The 18,655-nt window shown below is 33.6% G+C and overlaps 2 protein-coding genes across 2 annotated transcripts in view; one reads left to right on the top strand and one right to left on the bottom strand.

Annotated features, from left to right (window-relative positions):
- Window positions 1-18,655, top strand: part of tlcd3bb (TLC domain containing 3Bb) — a 538,378-nt gene that overhangs the window by 409,346 nt on the left and 110,377 nt on the right. The window lies entirely within an intron of this gene.
- On the bottom strand, window positions 437-14,101 carry cabp5a (calcium binding protein 5a). The gene is made up of 7 exons (NM_200698.3): window positions 14,020-14,101; window positions 10,964-11,052; window positions 8,814-8,844; window positions 6,965-7,108; window positions 3,735-3,844; window positions 1,481-1,628; window positions 437-1,390 (listed from the first exon to the last, which is right to left on the bottom strand). The coding sequence occupies exons 2-7, from the start codon at window positions 10,997-10,999 to the stop codon at window positions 1,362-1,364; spliced, it is 498 nt and encodes a 165-aa protein (NP_956992.1). The 5' UTR covers window positions 11,000-11,052; window positions 14,020-14,101; the 3' UTR covers window positions 437-1,361.

The raw sequence follows: 18,655 nt of genomic DNA, 5'->3' as shown, positions 1-18,655 counted from the left end.
TTGTGTCAACTTTTGCTCCAAGCATACTGACGTGGCTCAATTGTATCCGTCTCCTGCAGGGTTTTTGCAGTCTGTCCGCTTCACTTTGCTCATAAACCGTCCAAAATGATTTAGAGTTTTTTCAGCCTATCATCCTTCCATTATCCTGCCGTTAATCTTCCACAGAAAGTTTGTCTTCTTCCCCATCTGCTCGCCGCAGCAGCTCAGCACAAAGATTACACTGCTTTTATTTCTCAGAAACCACAGATTAATGCAGAGCTGTGCTTACTGGAAGTCCACAGGGCGCAAAAAAACATTCATAAAAACCATTTCACCGAGGGTGAAGAGCAGAGTTCAGCATACCTCTGATGCTCGCATACAGACTGAACCCAGATTAGAAAACACAGACAGACACACACACACACACAGGAACAAAAAAGACAAGCATCTCGCCATGTCATTTATTCACTCCTTCTGCACTTTATTGAGCAAATGTTGTTTGAATATCCCACATCTCAGATCAGGAGCTCTGTACAGGACTAAAAGCCAAACAATTTTGCATAGTTTGAGGGTAATGTTTCTGCACACTACTGTTTTTAAATATTTATATATTTATATATTTATTTATTTATATATGTATATATTTGTGCAATATATATATAAATGTAAAACTTTTCCATTTTAATAGCTTTTTAATTTAATACATATTTCATTTCATTTAACACTTTCAAATATAAAAAAACAGAAAACGCATTGCATCATTAATTTCATTTTACAAAGCAAATATTGTTTCCCAGAGATGGGTTGCGGCTGGAAGGGCATCCGCTGCGTAAAAACTTGCTGGATAAGTTGGCGGTTCATTCCGCTGTGGCGACCCCGGATTAATAAAGGGACTAAGCCGACAAGAAAATGAATGAATGAATGAAAAAGCAAATATTGTTTAAAAAGAAGAAAATACAGAGGGGAGTGTTATGATATTAGACTTGTTTATAATTTCACTAGTAAATTGATACTGAAAGCAATTTGTTCTGTGATAAAAGTAAAAAAGAATTGCATATATTTATTCTAATTAATATATGTATTAATTAAATGGTTTTTTAATTTTTGTCAAAATAAACACGTTCACAAAAAACGTAGATAAAAGCTTCATGCTATTAAACTTAAAATTAGAAAAAAATGTTGCATATTCAGATCTCAGATCAATATCTGCATTGCATAAAATCCAGATTTATTTATTTATTTATCTTTTGCATAGTTGTCAGGATTTTTTTCCATGTGGATTTTAAAAAAAAAATGTGCATATATGCATATCTTTTGCACTGGCTTGGCATTAGACGCTTTGCTTTATATCTTGTGAATCTCCAGCACCCAAGGTGACGTTCTCACACACTCGACAACATCTTCACAAATTCTGAAAAAGGAAAAAAAAAGATTATTATAGGGATGATTAAGGAGTCGATATGCTTTATTTGTGACATTGAAATCCGACATCCTTTCTTACCTTCAAAATCTACAGTTCCGTCACCGTTATTATCGGCCTCTCGGACGACGGCGTCGATCTCTCTGCGGTTCATGTGTTCACCCAGTAATTTCGTCATCGCACAGCGCAGTTCTTCAGTGGTGATCGCACCGTCACCGTCCATATCAAACTGCAGACCACAAACAAAGAAACACTGAAAACATGAACTGCACATGTTTCTCTGCATTAATTACAGTACCTGCAGCAGCAAAAAAATAAATAAAAATACTAAATAAATCAATGAAAAAAATATTTGTTTTTAAATTTCTTTGAATCTTGACATGTTGTCGAGTTTTGAGGCTCTTTTGGTCTACTTCACTTTGTCAGACAGCTACTATTTAATTGATTTTTAAATCAATCAATCAATCAATTATTAAATAAATACAAATTCTTTCTGATTTGTATTTGAACTTCTTTGGATCTCAGCATGATGTCTTGCTTTTGAGGCTCTTTTGGTCTACTTCACAGACAGATCCTATTTAAGTGATTTCTAACTTACTCAGGCAATCGATCAATTAATTATTAAATAAATAAATAGCATTTCTTTCTCATTTGTTTTTGAATTTCTTTGGATCTCAGCATGATGTCAAGCTTTTGAGGCTCTTTTGGTCTACATCGCTTTGTCAGGCAGGTCCTATTTAAGTGACTTCTTGATTGTGATTGTTGATGTGGCGGTAATCAGGTCTGGATGTGGCTACAGAAATTGAACTCGGGTGTAGTAAACCAGAGCTCAGTAAGGTTTTAACAGGGGAGGCAAACACTTTTTCACACAGCACAATGTTGTTAAATATTATTTAATTATAAAAAAATAAAATAAATGTCAAAAAAAAACTATGAAAAATCTTAAAAATCAAAACGCACAAAAAAAGAGAAATGTGAACATTGTATAATAGTGGCATGAAATATAAATATATAAATTATATAATAAATAAACAAATATCAACAAAATACCATAAATTTACCATAAATAAACTTTAAATTAAATCACTAATTATTAACAAAAATAAAAACTAATTCAAAATATGAACAAGCAATATAAATAGTGGCATAAAATATAAATATATAAATTATATAATAGAAAGAAAAAAAACAAATACCTAAAACCATAATTAAAACATTAATTATTAACAAAAATAAAAGCGAATTCAAAATATAAATATAATATAAAAAGTACAAATGTGACAAATTTAAATATAACAATTATATAATAAAAAGATAAAAAATAAATATAAAAAAATAGCTAAAACCATAAATAAACTTAACATGAACACAAATAAAACAATTAAATCAAAATAACTCAAAAATTTTGAAAATTAATTCAAAATATGAACATATAGTATAAAAGTGGCTTAAAATATAAATATATTATTATATAATAGCTAAATAAGTAATTAAATAAATAAATAAATAAACAAAATTTCTCATTTGCTTTTGAATTTCTTTGGATCTCAGCATGATGTCAAGCTTTTGAGGCTCTTTTGGTCTACTTCACTTTGTCAGGCAGGTCCTATATAAGTGATTTCTAACTAACTCAGTCAATCTCAGTCCTATTTTCATTTAGTTTAACTTGATGAACTAAAATTACATTATAAAAATAAAACAAATATTATGAAATTAACTAAAATCATAAAATAACTTAAAATCAATACACTAATGAAAAAAAACGAACTCGAAATATGAACATAATAATATGATAGTGGCATAAATTATATAATAGATAAATAAATAAATATAAATATCAGCAAAATACCTATGAATATATTATAAATATATGGATTATAATTATAATTAATTATATTATAAATGAATATATTGTATAATAGATACATAAATAAATGAATAAATGAATGAATGAATGAATGAATGAATGAATAAATAAATAAATATCAACTAAATAACTAAAACCGTAACTTAAAATTAAAGAACTGATAATTAATAAAAATAAAATGTAATTAAAAATATGAACAAACAGTTTTCACAGTGACTTAAAATAGAGCTGTTTTTCTTTATTGTTGTTCTCCTCTCTCCATGACCTGCTCCATATATTTCTGTCACAGTGGTCCAGCTGAGAGCCACTGATCATCTCTCCATCCACAGCAAACTGACTTCATTAGCTAACAGATAACACTGCAGATAACGCCTCAGAGCTTTGATGAACGCAGGTGAGACTTTCAGCACCTTCTGTTCAGACTAATCCACAAAATCAGCACCATCAGACACTCGTTTTCCTTCTCACCTCTTTGAAAGCGTCTCTGAGCTCCTTCACGCCGATCATTCCTGCGGTTTCTGCCAAAAGCTTCGGGGTCATGAGCTCCACAAAGTCCTCGAAGTCCACACGGCCTCCCACTGAGAAACAAAATACTCAATACTTCAGTTTTAATACGCAAGGAATAATGTAGCCTACGTCTATATGCAGTTGTTAACGTAAAGCACTGTTGTAAAGAGGTTACATTGCTGAAAAAAACAGCATTTGCTGGTAAGGTATGTTTGTATACTGGTATGCTGGTTTTAATGAAGGTCTTGCTGAATTCAATGCTGGTTTAGCTGGTCCCAGTGGTCTTGCTGGTTTGAATGCTGGTCTCAACACTAGTCTTGCTGGTACTGACCAGCATTGAGTCCAGCAATTTACCAGCAAATCCAGTTTACCAGCATCTAACATACCTTACCAGCATATGCAGGCTTTTTTCAGCAGGTTTTACAGTTTTTAGTGATAGATAAATAGCCTACATGCTGGAGATTGAGGTAAAGTTGGTTTTATATTTGCACATTTGTTCATTTTTTAATAGGGACAGCTTGTAAGTCCCTATATTGAGTTTACCACGCTACTTTGAATAGCCAATTCGGTCTGAAATCGCATGTAAGCTTGCCTTCATTATAAAATTAGTACTATCCCTACAGAATAATCCAGTTTAAACCAGCCTAGGCTGGTTGGCTGGTTTTAGCTGGTTGACCAGCCTGGTTTTAGGGGGCTTTTGGCCATTTCCAGCCTAATTTTAGCTGGACAGGCTGGGAGATGACCAGCTAAAACCAGCTTGACCAGCCTAGCCAGGCTGGGAGTCCTGCCAAAACCAGCTATGTCCTGGTCAAGCTGGTTTTAGCTGGATTTAGCTGGTCATTTTCCAGCAAGACCAGGCTGGAAATGGCTGGAAACCAGCCTGGAAATGGCCAAAACCCCTCTAAAACCAAGCTGGTCAACCAGCTAAAACCAGCCAACCAGCCTAGGCTGGTTTAAGCTGGATTTTTCAGCAGTTGACCATAAACAGTGTTGTACTTTGGTAGTCATTAGCTGCTGCAATTTGCAAGGAATGCTTTTCTGAAGTTTTAATGTTAAAGAGAGCTGAACGTGTGAATGTAGACCATTTCAATGTGGCAATGCCATTGGCCCATGAACATTTCCTGCTTGTTATTAAACGATTTCATGACTGTAACAAGAGGCATTCATGTTAAAACTGCTGTCATAACATGATTTATCAATATGAGGCTCTTTTTGGATTCTCCGAAGCTCTAGAAATTAACAATGCAAAACAGAAAAATACACTGGGACCATTGTTTTTGTTTACATCCCTCAAAATGGTCTATAACAGTGGTTCTCAAACTGTGGTACGTGTACCACTAGTGGTACGCAGGCTTCCTTCTAGGTGTACACGGAGGAATGAAATATGTCATGTACATGCTACACAGATTTCGAAATGTATCAAAAATAATGTATATAATATGTCATATATGACACATAGCCTATATTTTCAAGGTAATCTGCCACTTTTTTTTAACTGTGCAGAGGTATAGTTGCTTTACTAGGCCTACTACGCTACTGTATTTCAATACTGCTCATTTTAGTGGTACTTGGCGTGACAATTTTTTTCTGAGGTGGTACTTGATGAAAAAAGTTTGAGAACCACTGGTCTATAAAACCAATTTTACCCCAATATCCAGGAGGAAGTTATCGAAGAACATCTTTGTCTGCTGAGAAACCCGTAACTGCGAAAAGGTATTAAGTTATGTATAAAGCACATTCAGTGGATTGTTATCACAGAATAAAGCCTGACGGGTTTATCAGCAGCTGTTAGGCCTAGACTGAAGTGCTTTATTCTGCAAAAACAACCGAGCAGGATGTACTTTATCCCGCTTATTATATAGCTACTTGTCACAAAATATAAAATTAAAAGAAAACATTGTTCTGAGCTGTATTATTTATTTATGCTCTAATTAAACGCAAAGCCGACTGACATGAAAACAGCTGATGAACGCCCTGCGGAAAAATCCAGCTTAAACCAGCCTAGGCTGGTTGACCAGGCTGGTTTTAGAGGGTTTTTGGCCATTTCCAGGCTGGTTTTCAGCCATTTCCAGCCTGGTCTTAGCTGGTCAGGCCAGAAAATTAGTTATTGTCATTAACAAATTTATGTTGTGTTACTACAATGTCTTCATTTAATCCAGTCAGAGGTAATACATTATACAGAATTAACACTAATTGTATTATTTTTGTTTTAAGCTGGACATAGCTGGTTTTGGCTGGGCTCCCAGCCTGGCTAGGCTGGTCAAGCTGGTTTTAGCTGGTCATCTCCCAGCCTGACCAGCTAAGACCAGGCTGGGAATGGCTGGAAACCAGCCTGGGAATGGCCAAAACCCCTCTAATACGACCAGCTAAAACCAGCCAACCAGCCTAGGCTGGTTTAAGCTGTTTTTTCAGTTGGGCGTGCCAATATAAAACCAATTTTACCCCAATATCCAGGAGAAGGTTATCATATAAAACAGGGGTCACCAACCCTGTTCCTGGAGAGCTACCTTCCTGCAGATTTTAGTTGCAACCCTGACCAAAGACACCTGTTTGTAATTATCAAGAGCTGCTTTAGGTACTATTAATTGGTTCAGGTGTGTTTGATCAGAGTTGGGACTGAATTCTGCAGGAAGGTAGCTAGCTCTCCAGGAACAGGGTTGGTGATCCCTGATATAGAATAATCGCAGGTTAACGAAAACAGCTGATGTACGTTAACTAACCAGTGCATTGTTCAGTCTCAAATAGCGTCAAACAGTCAAAAACGCAAAGCTGACAAACTAAACTTGCTGAAAAAAGCATAGATGGGCCTACATATTAATCATTCACAAGATGGCGCCATAAACAGTCCAAAAAAGTCAAGAACGGTAGCGTGACAGACAAGCACATGCATGAATGTAGTAGCCCATGAATTTAAACGAACGGTCAAGGTGATTTAAGCCTGTTATTTAGAGTTTTTTACTGAGAATAACATACCTCAAATAAAAATTCATAAGTTATTTATTAAACAATATATTAAAACTCAAGGATTTAAGAGGATGATGACTAATGAATCGAACTTAAACTTGTCATATCTGACTTGTAAGAAGGCTTCATTTCAATTTTAGGATTTGAGTTGAAACTACTACAAATGACTATAATATTTGTTCATGTTTGACAATATTAATATGTTATGAGAGTTATAAGTGTCTTACGGTTCATGTTGATGTTCTGGCCCAGCTCGATCAGCTCCATCTCGGTGGGCATGTAGCCCATCGTCCTCATCAGGTTCCCCAGATCCTTACAGCTGATCAGACCATCCTTATCTTTGTCAAACTCATTAAAGGCCTCACGCAACTCTAACCACACACACAGAGAGAAAGAGTGAGAGACATTTAATCAAACAGCACACTGTAAAAATATTAGTAAATTATTAGTTTTCCATATATTGTGTGGATCATGTTTTTATTCCTTCCAACAATTTGTAACCTTGGAAATTTAAAAAAAGGGACTTTTATGAACATTTTTATCGTGTGAAGTGATGTATTGTGTGGGTTTGGTGTTGAATATTATGCTACAAAAACCTTGTAATAAGCTACCAGTATTTCTGTTATTTTACAGAATTTATACTTTCTTTATATAATATAATTTCTTACACATTATATTATTTCAAACTACTAAAATGTCAATAAAATGTATGTATATATTGCGACAGAATGTAAAACAGATTAAAAATAGGCATAACATATTGTTTATAAATGGTGCTGTGGGGTGGGGGGGCTCTGTTGGAGCAAAGATCATTTGTCTCTGTTTTTCAAATACTTTTGAAATTGATGTTTTATTGACCAAAATGTTAATAAAAAGATTTGAACAACAAAAAAAAAAATGTCAATAAAAGTCACTGTTAAACTGTAGAGCTGAATTTTTAATTTCAAAAGTCTCATAACGCAATTCACAACCGTAAATAAACAGTTGTGAAAATACGGAAACTGTTCATTAGCAGATATGTTTTACAGTGCATTATAGAGACACAGTCAGGATTATTTTGCTAACCAGAATTAGAACTAAAACTACTGTGCAAGCAGTTTTGTTACTTGTAATAAAATAAATATAAACTGGAGTATAAAAAATGTATAATAAATTGCACTATTAAACTTTTAAACTGTCGCTTTGATTTTAAATGAGATTGCGCTGTTTTCAAAAGAGGGCGGAGCTACAAATGCCTGTGTGTCAGCATAGTGGCAGATTCAAAAACAAGACTTAAGTCCTATGCTAATGAGGGAGAGATTGTCACTAGTGGGCGGGGCTTTCCCCCTCTGATGGAGAATGTCAGTGTTTCTGCAGACTGTTTTGATCATGTGTGATTATAAAAATATCATTATAAAATACATTTTACTATTAGAAGCTGGTCATATTGACAGTTACAACACATCTGTGTTTAAACCCCTTATGAAAGTGATTTTTGCATAACAACACAGCTTTAAACTGTTAGTAAATAACTAGTAAATTCATCATGATAAAGTCAGAAAGAAATTTGTTATTACAAATTAATTATTAAAAATATTTAAAAAAATGTTTTTAAATGTGAAAACAAACCAATAATTTGATAAAGACTTTCAACTGTGTATTGTAAAAAATTAGAATTATTATAATCAATCAATAGAAGTATCCCTACTCATAATTTATAATATCTGTAACAGCTTATTTCGGATTTGATAAATATTTTATTCATTCATAACAATGACAGTCATTAAAAATAATTATTATTACCTACAAAACATTACCTAGTAAATGTTAGTCTAAAATAAAATAACCTACACTCCCTAAAATCCCTTTTGCTGCTTGTTCAAGCTACTTGTTTAAAATGAGCTGAAGCAACACAATTCTTTTGGGGGGGGTCAACTTTATTGCTTCAATACATTTAAATTAGCGATAACATAATCTATTTGTGTTGAGGCAACATGAAGGAATTGTGTGGAATATTATTATATTATAAAGCTGTGTTACGTCTCTGTCTAATGTGTTGTCTGTGTTCTGAATGTCCACAATGTGACAGATGTTTACCTTCAATCTCATCATCCGCCAGCTCTCGGTCCTGCAAAAGCACAAATACAGGTAGGTTAAGCCTCTCAAACGTGCCTCATGTCTGGACGTCTCGATCTCTATTTGGAGCTTTCAGATTAATCTAAAAAAGCCCACTTTAATAACGGAGGGGAAATGCTTTAAAAGCAGCGACGCTGGATTGTAATTTATCCCATTAGGAAGGAAACGCTGAGCGTCACGCTCCTGCATTTGCAGATGAGCTGCAGGTTTGAGGTTTAGTGTGATGATGATGACAGATTAATGAGCGTTATCTGTCTGACAAACACACACAATACAACAAATACATTCAGCACACTCTCTTGACACCACAACATTAAGGTGTGGTCGTCATATTTATATATTTGTTTCATGTAAAAAAAGAAAAAATTCACACACACCGGACCGGCCACTTTATTAGGTACACCTGTCCAACCTGTCCAAATTTCTAATCAGCCAATCCCATGGCAGCAACTCAATGCATTTAGGCATGTAGACAGGGTCAAGACGATCTGCTGGAGTTCAAACTGAGCCTCAGAATGGTGAAGAAAGGGGATTTAAGTGACTTTGGATGTGGCATGGTTGTTAGTGCCAAACGGGCTGGTCTGAGTATTTCAGAAACTGCTGATCTACTGGGATTTTCATGCACAACCATCTCTAGGGTTAACAGAGATCGGTCTGAAAAAGAGAAAATATTCAGTAAGCTGCAGTTCTGTGCATTTGCTGATGCTAGAGGTCAGAGGAGAATGGCCAGACTGGTTCCAGCTCATAGAAAGGCAACAGTGTACTCATCTTCTGATGGCTACTTCCAGCAGGATAACGCACCATGTCATAAAGCATGAATCATCTCAGACTGGTTTCTAGAACATGACAATGAGTTCACTGTGCTCAAATGGCCTCCACGATCACCAGATCTCAATCCAATAGAGCACTTTTGGGATGTGGTGAAACGGGAGATCGGCATCATGTGCAGCCGACAAATCTGCAGCAACTGCGTGATGCTATCATGTCAATATAGACCAAAATCTCTGAGGAATATTTGCAGTACCTTGTTGAATCTATGCCACGAAGGACTAAGGCAGATCTGAAGGCAAAAGAGGGTCCAACCCGCTAGTAAGGTGTACCTAATAAAGTGGCCGGTGTTAGTGTGTGTGTGTGTGTGTGTGTGTGTGTGTGTATGTATGTAGCAACACAACATAAATTCGTTAATGAAAATAACTAAATATTTTTTCTATAACCAAATAGTTTGTTGGCCATGTTCAAAAATAATTCAGTCAAAATAATAATCGTTAATTCTATAAAAAAGTAATGGACAGAGCTAACAGCAGGAGTCATGAAACATATCATTAAATTTAATAAATGTATAATTTTACATTTATATTGAATATAATCAAATTTAAGGCTCCGGCTATTACTGTGAACGGTCATATACTAATAATTTTATTTTTGTCATATTTCAAAGTAAAATGTATTACATTTTTTAATTATTTTAACTTAAAAAATGACATTTATATTTACATTTATATAAAATGTATTTCATAAATGGCAAGGCGTTTTAGTAGTATGTAGATTTAATAATATAACACAAATTCTTTAATGACAATTTTATAATAACACAGCATTTCTTTTATTTTTAGATATGTTTTTCATAATTAAAGTAAACTTAACAGAAAATACTCAAAAGCATAATAGTAACCTAAAAGTAAAATTATGAAGTAAACACAACCTGTGTGTTAAAAACCCCACAAAAAATATAAATGTTTAGAAATACAACATGATTCCCTCTAATATTTCATATAATTAGATAAATAAAAATTCCTCCAAATGTGATGACTAATAAACAGTAAATAAATATAATAAGAATAATAAATATAAGCATTCATAAATTCAATTAAACTACTAAAACATTACAAAACTATGAAGACTTCAAATATGAATATAAAGTATGAAGATTAAAATTAAACTGATGGAGAAAACAGCGTACGTGATCTTAAATATATTGATTTAAACCTATAAGATGAATTCCTATAAATATATTTTTTGACTGTATTAATGAAAGGTTATAATGCACAATATTCTAAAACAAATCTGATCTATTTACTAAAAAAGACACCAAATATTTTGCATATACTTACAATTTTGGCTCCGCGTAGAAATATGCATGCAGTCATGTCTGTGTGTTTGGGGAGTCTACGTCTCTTCTTTAAGCTGGATATTCAACACCCTGCAACATTAATGCGAAATAACTGTGTAAGAATATCAGTATCAATAATGACGGATAAGCTTTTGCAAGGTTTAAGCAAATGAATAGTGTAAAAGAAAATCAACTAATATTTTTCACAGCACTTTCGCAGTTGATTGCTTACATTAAAAATAGCAAAAAAAAAATTATTTAATTAAATTGTATTGCAAGTTTTTTTTAAATGTTCAATTTTGCATGTTTAAATATCCAAATGAGGCATTATCTAATTACATATGGACTCATTTGCATACATTCCTAGCACATTAATATTTATTTATTTATTAGAGGGAATTTTGGGAGTCTCTTATTTTAATTCCTCCATAATAATAAAAGTAAAATAAACAGTAAACGAAAAAAACATGTATTGCTAGTTTTCTAATATGTTCAATTTTGCATATGTTTAAATATGCAAATGATGCATTATTTATTTAAATATAAACTCATTCGCATGCATTTCTAGCACATAAAGTATTATATATTTTTGACGGAATATGGTGAATTCCTTAATCCCTCTATAATAATAAATGTAATGTAAAACAGTAGACAGTAAAAACGGAAACGATAAAGAAATTGAATGGCAGTTTTGCCATTGAAATGTTCAATTTTGCATAAATTTAAATATCCAAATGAGGCATTATTTAAATACATGTGGACTCATTTGCATACATTTCTAGCACATAAATGTTAATTTATTAATAGAGAGGGAATTTTGGGAGTGTTTTTATCCCTCTATAATAACAAATGCAAGAAAAAAAAAGAAAGAAAGAAAAAAAAAAATATATATATATATATATATATATATATATATATATATATATATATATATATATAAAGTAATTTTAAAAATAAAGTAGACAGTAAAAGAAATAAGTTGTATTGCAAGTTTTCGCAAATGTTCAATTTTGCTCATGTTTTAATATCCAAATGAGGCATTATTTAATTACATATGGACTCATTTGCATACAAGTCTAGCACATAAAGGTTTATTTATTTATTAATTAATTTTTTTTTTAAGTAGACAATAAAAAGTAGACAATAAAAGGAAAATATTGTATTGCAAGTTTTTTTTTTCAATTTAAAGTATGTTAAAAAGTAATAGTATAATAGTATAATATAAAGTAATATCCAAATGATGCATTATTTAAATAAATATGAACTCATTTGTATACATATCTAGCCCATTAATATTTTAAGAGGGAATTTTGGGAGTCATTTTTATCCATTCATAATAATAAAAGTAAAAACTAATAAAGTAGACAATAAACAAAAAATAGTATTGCAAGTTTTTTAAAAAATGTTAAATTTTGCATATGAGGCATTGAGGCATTATTTAATTACATGTTGACTTATTTGCACATAAATCTTTATTTATTTATTAGAGGGTATTTTGGGAGTCTCTTTTTATCCCTCCATAATAATAAAAATAAAGTAAAAATAAATATTATGATAGTTGTAATTACAATATTATGTAAGTTGTTACTAATAGTAACTAAAAACTAAGTTTTTCTTTACTTATTACAGTATTTAATAGTAAATAAAATTTATGTTATTATATTTATATATCATGTTCATCAGAAAATAAGCATAAATGAATTAAAAACATTTTAGAAAAAATAAATAAAATAAAAAAATCCTACAAGCAAATATCTTTCCTTGCCTGTATCTATAAAACAGAAAAAATATAGATTTTATATAGATTTTTTTCATCAAAATAATATAATGTTTGTTTGTTTGTTTGTTTGTTTGTATACTTTATTGTCCCTCAAGAAGAAATTTTCTGTGGACTCACACAGCACTTCAGCAGGTTATGACACAATGCCAATTAAAAATAAGCCAACATGCAAAAGAATTACATACATTATCTATCAGTGTTCAACAGTCTGATTGACACTGGAAAAAAAGAGTTCTTAAGTCTGTTTCGCTTCCGGCGGAAAGTTCTGTATCTTCTACTAAAAGGTAAAAGATCATAAAATGGAAATATTAGCAATAATAGTTAATAATGACTTATAATAGTAACCAATAAAAGTTTTTTTTAACCTATTGCAGTATTTAATAGTTAATTAAATGTATATTAATATATTTACATGTCATGTTTATCAGAAAACAAGCATAAATGAATCAAAAACATTTTAGAATTTTTTTTTTAAAAATCCTACAAGCAAATATATTTCATTGCCTGTATGGATAAAATAGAAAAGGTTATAATACTCAATTTTATAACTAAAACTTTTGGTTCAAGAGTAGATTTATGGCTCAGTGATGAAAAAAAAAGCTCATTTAGAGAAAACTCCCCGTTGTTAACATCTACAGACACACATTGAAAAAGTACACACTCAGAAATAAAGGTACAGAAGTCTGGCCCTGGGGTGGTACATTTTCAAAAATAGACGTTTGTACTGTACAAGATGACATTATGATGCACCTTTGAACCTTTTAGGTACTATGAGAACCACATTTGTACTTTTTAGTTATTATTATATACCTTAAAGACCTGTTAAGAACAAAAATACACCTTTTAAAAAGGTACCACCCCAGTGACAAAAGTTTGTACCTTTATTTCTGACAGCATATGATAAAAGAAACACCTAAACATGTATTTCGAATGTTTTCTGTATATTAAGTACTTAATATAAAAGCTGAAACATCTGATAATTGACATGCCGGTGCATTAAAGACACTGAAAAAAATTATTCAAATATGATTCCTTTAATTTACTCAATTTTTATTAAGTTAGGGGTTGTAAACAATTTGTTTATGTTGAATTTAAACAAATAAATGAAGTTAGATAATACTAAATTAATTTGTTTGTTTAAATTCAACACAAATAAATTGTTTGCAACAATTTTGCAGACAACATTTTTTTTCAGTGTAGGTGTATTGCATGCAGTGTGTGTCACCTTAAACATTAAAGGTTAAATGTCAATATAAACGTGTGTAAAATGAGCTCACCCTGTTGTGCGGTCAGTGTGTTTTATCCAGGAGCAGAAGAGCTGATGGTCCTGTCCCTCCGTCAGTCTGTGCCCTCTGATCCGCTGCTGCTGTGTGTGTGTTTGTGTTTTATACACAGTGGAGGAGGAGGAGCCATCACACACTGACACCAATCTGACCAACAATCACATTCACACAGCAAATCAACAGATGAATCCACTGCTCCATTTACCTGCATATCTCAGACAAACACTAATCCTGTTCAATTACGCTGATCATGCTTAAAATACCCAGGATTTGACAGACATTTACTGTAAAAAATATAATCTGTCAAATTGAGGGTAAAAAAACGGCAGCTGCGGCCAGAATTTAACCTTTAAAAACAAGGTTAAAATACAGTGTTAAATTTCTACATTTTATGCTAAATTTACCGTATTTTGTACTTTTTTTTGATACATCAATGCTTTGAACTTTGTTACACAGACAAAAAGATAAAAAACCACCACAAACAAGTTTTCCCACAATCAGAGAAATAAATTAATGTACAGAAGATGCTCAAACACTATTAACACACATAAAATGGATGCAGTAAACACTATTTATCAACATTAGATGTAACTAAAAAAGTAAAAAGAACCACAGTAATGTCAACAAAAAAAAGCATAAAAAGTGAAGTGTCATGGCAGGGAATTCTGTGAATGTACATTTACAGTTATTTACTGTATATTAAGAAAATGCACTGTTAAACAGGTTACAGATTTTTATCGTTGGGTTTTTACCATTGAAATCATGACATTTCTTACAGTGTACCATTTAAAAGGGTAGCAATAATTTAGCAGAGATTGAATATGTTGACATATTTTGCATTGAGAATCATGATATAATAGTTGAAGTATGTGTGAAATCAAAATTGAAAATGTTTAGTTTTGCTAGCGCACATTGTTAATTAATCCAATGATAACAAAAACTGTATTTTGGTCATCTTTAGTCAAAATCTGATCATCTGCCTCCACTATGGAACAACAGTCTTCTTTGATGATGTCAGTTTGACGGGATGCGGGGAAATCTGCTTAGCAAAACCCCTTCAACTGTTAGTTTGCCATGAGTGTGAGACTAAAGTCTTCTACAGTCTTTAATCCCAAATACAATTATGAAATTATGAATATATAGTTTTATTTGCCCAAACAGAATCAACAATCTTTCAGTTAATAAAGGATTTTTAGGTGTCTAATTAGTCAATCAATCAATCAATCAATCAATCAATCAATCAATCAATCAATTAACGAATAAACCAACCACCCAAGCAACCAAGCAGGCAGGCAACCAACCACCCACCCAATCTACCAACCAACTAACCACCCAACCACGCAACTAACCAGCCAACCAATCATCCCAACTACCCACCCAACCAATCAACCCAACCAACCACCCAAACAAACAAACAAACAAACAAACAAACAAACAAACAAACAAACAAACAAACAACAAACCAACCTATTAACCAACCATCCAACCAACCACCCTACCATGCAACTAACCACCCAACCAATCATCCCAACCAACCACCCAACTAACCACGCAACCAATCAACCCAACCAACCACCCAACCAAACAAACAACAAACCAACCTACCAACCTAACAACCAACCAACCAACTAACCAACCTACCAACCAACCATCCATCCATCCATCCATCCAACCAACCAACCAACCAACCAACCAACCAACCAACCAACCAACCAACCAACCACCCAACCACGCAGTTAACCACCCAACCAATCATCCCAAACACCCACCCAACCAACCAAACAAACAAACAAACAACAAACCAACCAACCTACCAACCAACCATCCATCCAACCAACCACCCTTACAAGCAACTAACTACCCAACCAATCATCCCAACCAACCACCCAACTAACCACGCAACCAATCAACCCACAACAACCAACCAAACAAACAAACAAACAACAAACCAACCTACCTACCTACCAACCAACCATCCATCCAACCAACCAACCAACCAACCAACCAACCAACCAACCAACCAACCAACTAACCACCCAACCACGCAGTTAACCACCCAACCAATCATCCCAAACACCCACCCAACCAACCAACCAAACAAACAAACAAACAAACAAACAAACAAACAAACAACAAACCAACCAACCTACCAACCAACCATCCATCCAACCAACCACCCTACCAAGCAACTAACTACCCAACCAATCATCCCAACCAACCACCCAACTAACCACGCAACCAATCAACCCACAACAACCAACCAAACAAACAAACAAACAACAAACCAACCTACCTACCTACCAACCAACCATCCATCCAACCAACCAACCAACCAACCAACCAACCAACCAACCAACCAACTAACCACCCAACTACGCAGTTAACCACCCAACCAATCATCCCAAACACCCACCCAACCAACCAAACAAACAAACAAACAAACAAACAAACAAACAAACAAACAAACAAAAAAAACAACAAACCAACCAACCTACCAACCAACCATCCATCCAACCAACCACCCTACCAAGCAACTAACTACCCAACCAATCATCCCAACCAACCACCCAACTAACCACGCAACCAATCAACCCAACCAACCACCCAACCAAACAAACAACAAACCAACCTACCAACCTAACAACCAACCATCCATCCAACCAACCAACCTACCAACCAACCATCCAACCAACCAACCAACCAACCAACCAACCAACCAACCAACCAACCAACCAACCAACCAACCAACCAACCAACCAACTAACCACCCAACCACGCAGTTAACCACCCAACCAATCATCCCAACCACCCACCCAACCAATCATCCCAACCAACCAAACAAACAAAACAAACAAACAAACAAACAAACAAACAAACAAACAAACAAACAAACAAACAAACAAACAAACCAACCAACCAACCAACCAACCAACCAACCATCCATCCAACCAACCAACCAACCCCCAACCATGCAACTAACCACCCAACCAACCAACCAACTACACAAACAAACCAACCAAACAAACAATCAATCAATCAATCAATCAACCAACCACACAGCCAACAAACCAATCAATCAATCACACAACCAACAAACAAACAAACAAACAAACAAACAAACAAACAAACAAACAAACAAACAAACACCCAACCATTCAACCAATCAATCACTCGAAAATTGTACATGATACCAAACGAAAGCTTGCTTCTGAAAATAAAAGCAATCATAAATATATTATGTAATGTAAAATTGAAAATATGACTATGAAAATACACTGGGATTTCCAAACCAAAACAAGAATCCCTAAAGTCATTTTTACGATATTGTATAGCATAACTGCACATCATTCAATTGAATAGAACCATTCAATAAACTGCACATCATCCTATTCCAATAAAATCAATTTCCTAAAGCTATTATTTTGCATAATCTGTGTCTCGCACAGAAATGATGCGACTGAAAAATGTGTGCTACTTATTTTTATATAGCAATCACAATTTTATGACTGTCAAACTCGTCTTTTTTTTCTTGTAACTCTGCTTAGTGGTATTTAACTTGCGTCTTCCACATTAATATTACATCACATTCAATATTTCCGCCACAAGCGTGCGAATACGGGAATAGGGATTAAAGAAAGCACCCCTGCTGCTTCTACAAGGGCGTTAATTCGTGTCATGATGTGGTGGCATATGGTCAATCCTTTCTATGAACCCTTCACAGCAAATGTTTCCCTGAAAAGTCACTTTTCATCACATTTATCAACATATGCCGCTCATCCAGCGCTAATATCAGCCATAAAAGAACACCATAGAGTACAAATGTTATTAACCGTCTGTATTGCGCTCCATCGACCACACCGTCATTGTTTTTCCACAAATTGGTGACCTTTATCTCTTTACCTTGTGGCTGTTACATAAATCTGTGGTTTCATCCTACAAATCATCCTCAAATTTCGCAAATCTGTTTGCATAAGAGGTTTAAAATCTGAAGCTTCGGCCTTTGGCAACTTAATACTGGGTTTAATATTATTTATTTTCCTCAGTATGGTTTTTTCCTTCTTTTTCAGTGCCAGGAAAGCTTATGTAAGGCTAGAGGAGAGACAGGCGGAGGTTTGGGTGAACTGGTGAACCGGTGACCGGCTTCAAACAGAAACTGAGGAGATGAGCATATCAGGAGAACAAAATTAAGAAGAACAACCGGCAGGTCAGATTTCATAAGTGGATCTGAAACTAATGGGATGATCTGTGTGAAGGTCTGAATTTAATGGCATTTAAAATTAGACGGTGTTTAATGAATCATATAGATATGATAATAAAGCTGTGATAAATAGAATTATATGGTATTTTTTTATATTTATTATTTTTTTGAAAAGCATTTTATATATAATGTTATGACATGGATTAGGTTAAAGAAATTTGCATACCAATGGGAAAAACAAACAATGAACTGTGTTTCTTGTCATTTTTAACCTATTGCAGTCACTTAGACTTTTATTGTTATTATTATTATGGCTAATAATAATAATAATAATAATAATAATAATAATAATAATAATAATACAAGTCTGAGTAACTGCTACAGTTTTTTTGGTGTTATTTTTATTATTGTTCTTAATAATAATAATAATAA

The sequence above is a fragment of the Danio rerio genome, chromosome 12 (assembly GCF_052040795.2).
Source record: "Danio rerio strain M-AB ecotype USA chromosome 12, GRCz13ab, whole genome shotgun sequence".
NCBI classification, from domain to species: Eukaryota; Metazoa; Chordata; class Actinopteri; order Cypriniformes; family Danionidae; genus Danio; species Danio rerio.
This window is presented reverse-complemented; position numbering and strand designations above follow the sequence as displayed.

Excerpts from the sequence above, each read along its gene's own strand:
- cabp5a (NM_200698.3), bottom strand. The coding sequence starts at position 10,999 with ATGACTGCATGCATATTTCTACGCGGAGCCAAAATT. Across the intron at positions 7,109-8,813 it reads GGCGGATGATGAGATTGAAG|AGTTGCGTGAGGCCTTTAAT; the intron begins GTAAACATCTGT and ends GTGTGTGGTTAG. Across the intron at positions 3,845-6,964 it reads CCAGAACATCAACATGAACC|TGGGAGGCCGTGTGGACTTC; the intron begins GTAAGACACTTA and ends TTTGTTTCTCAG.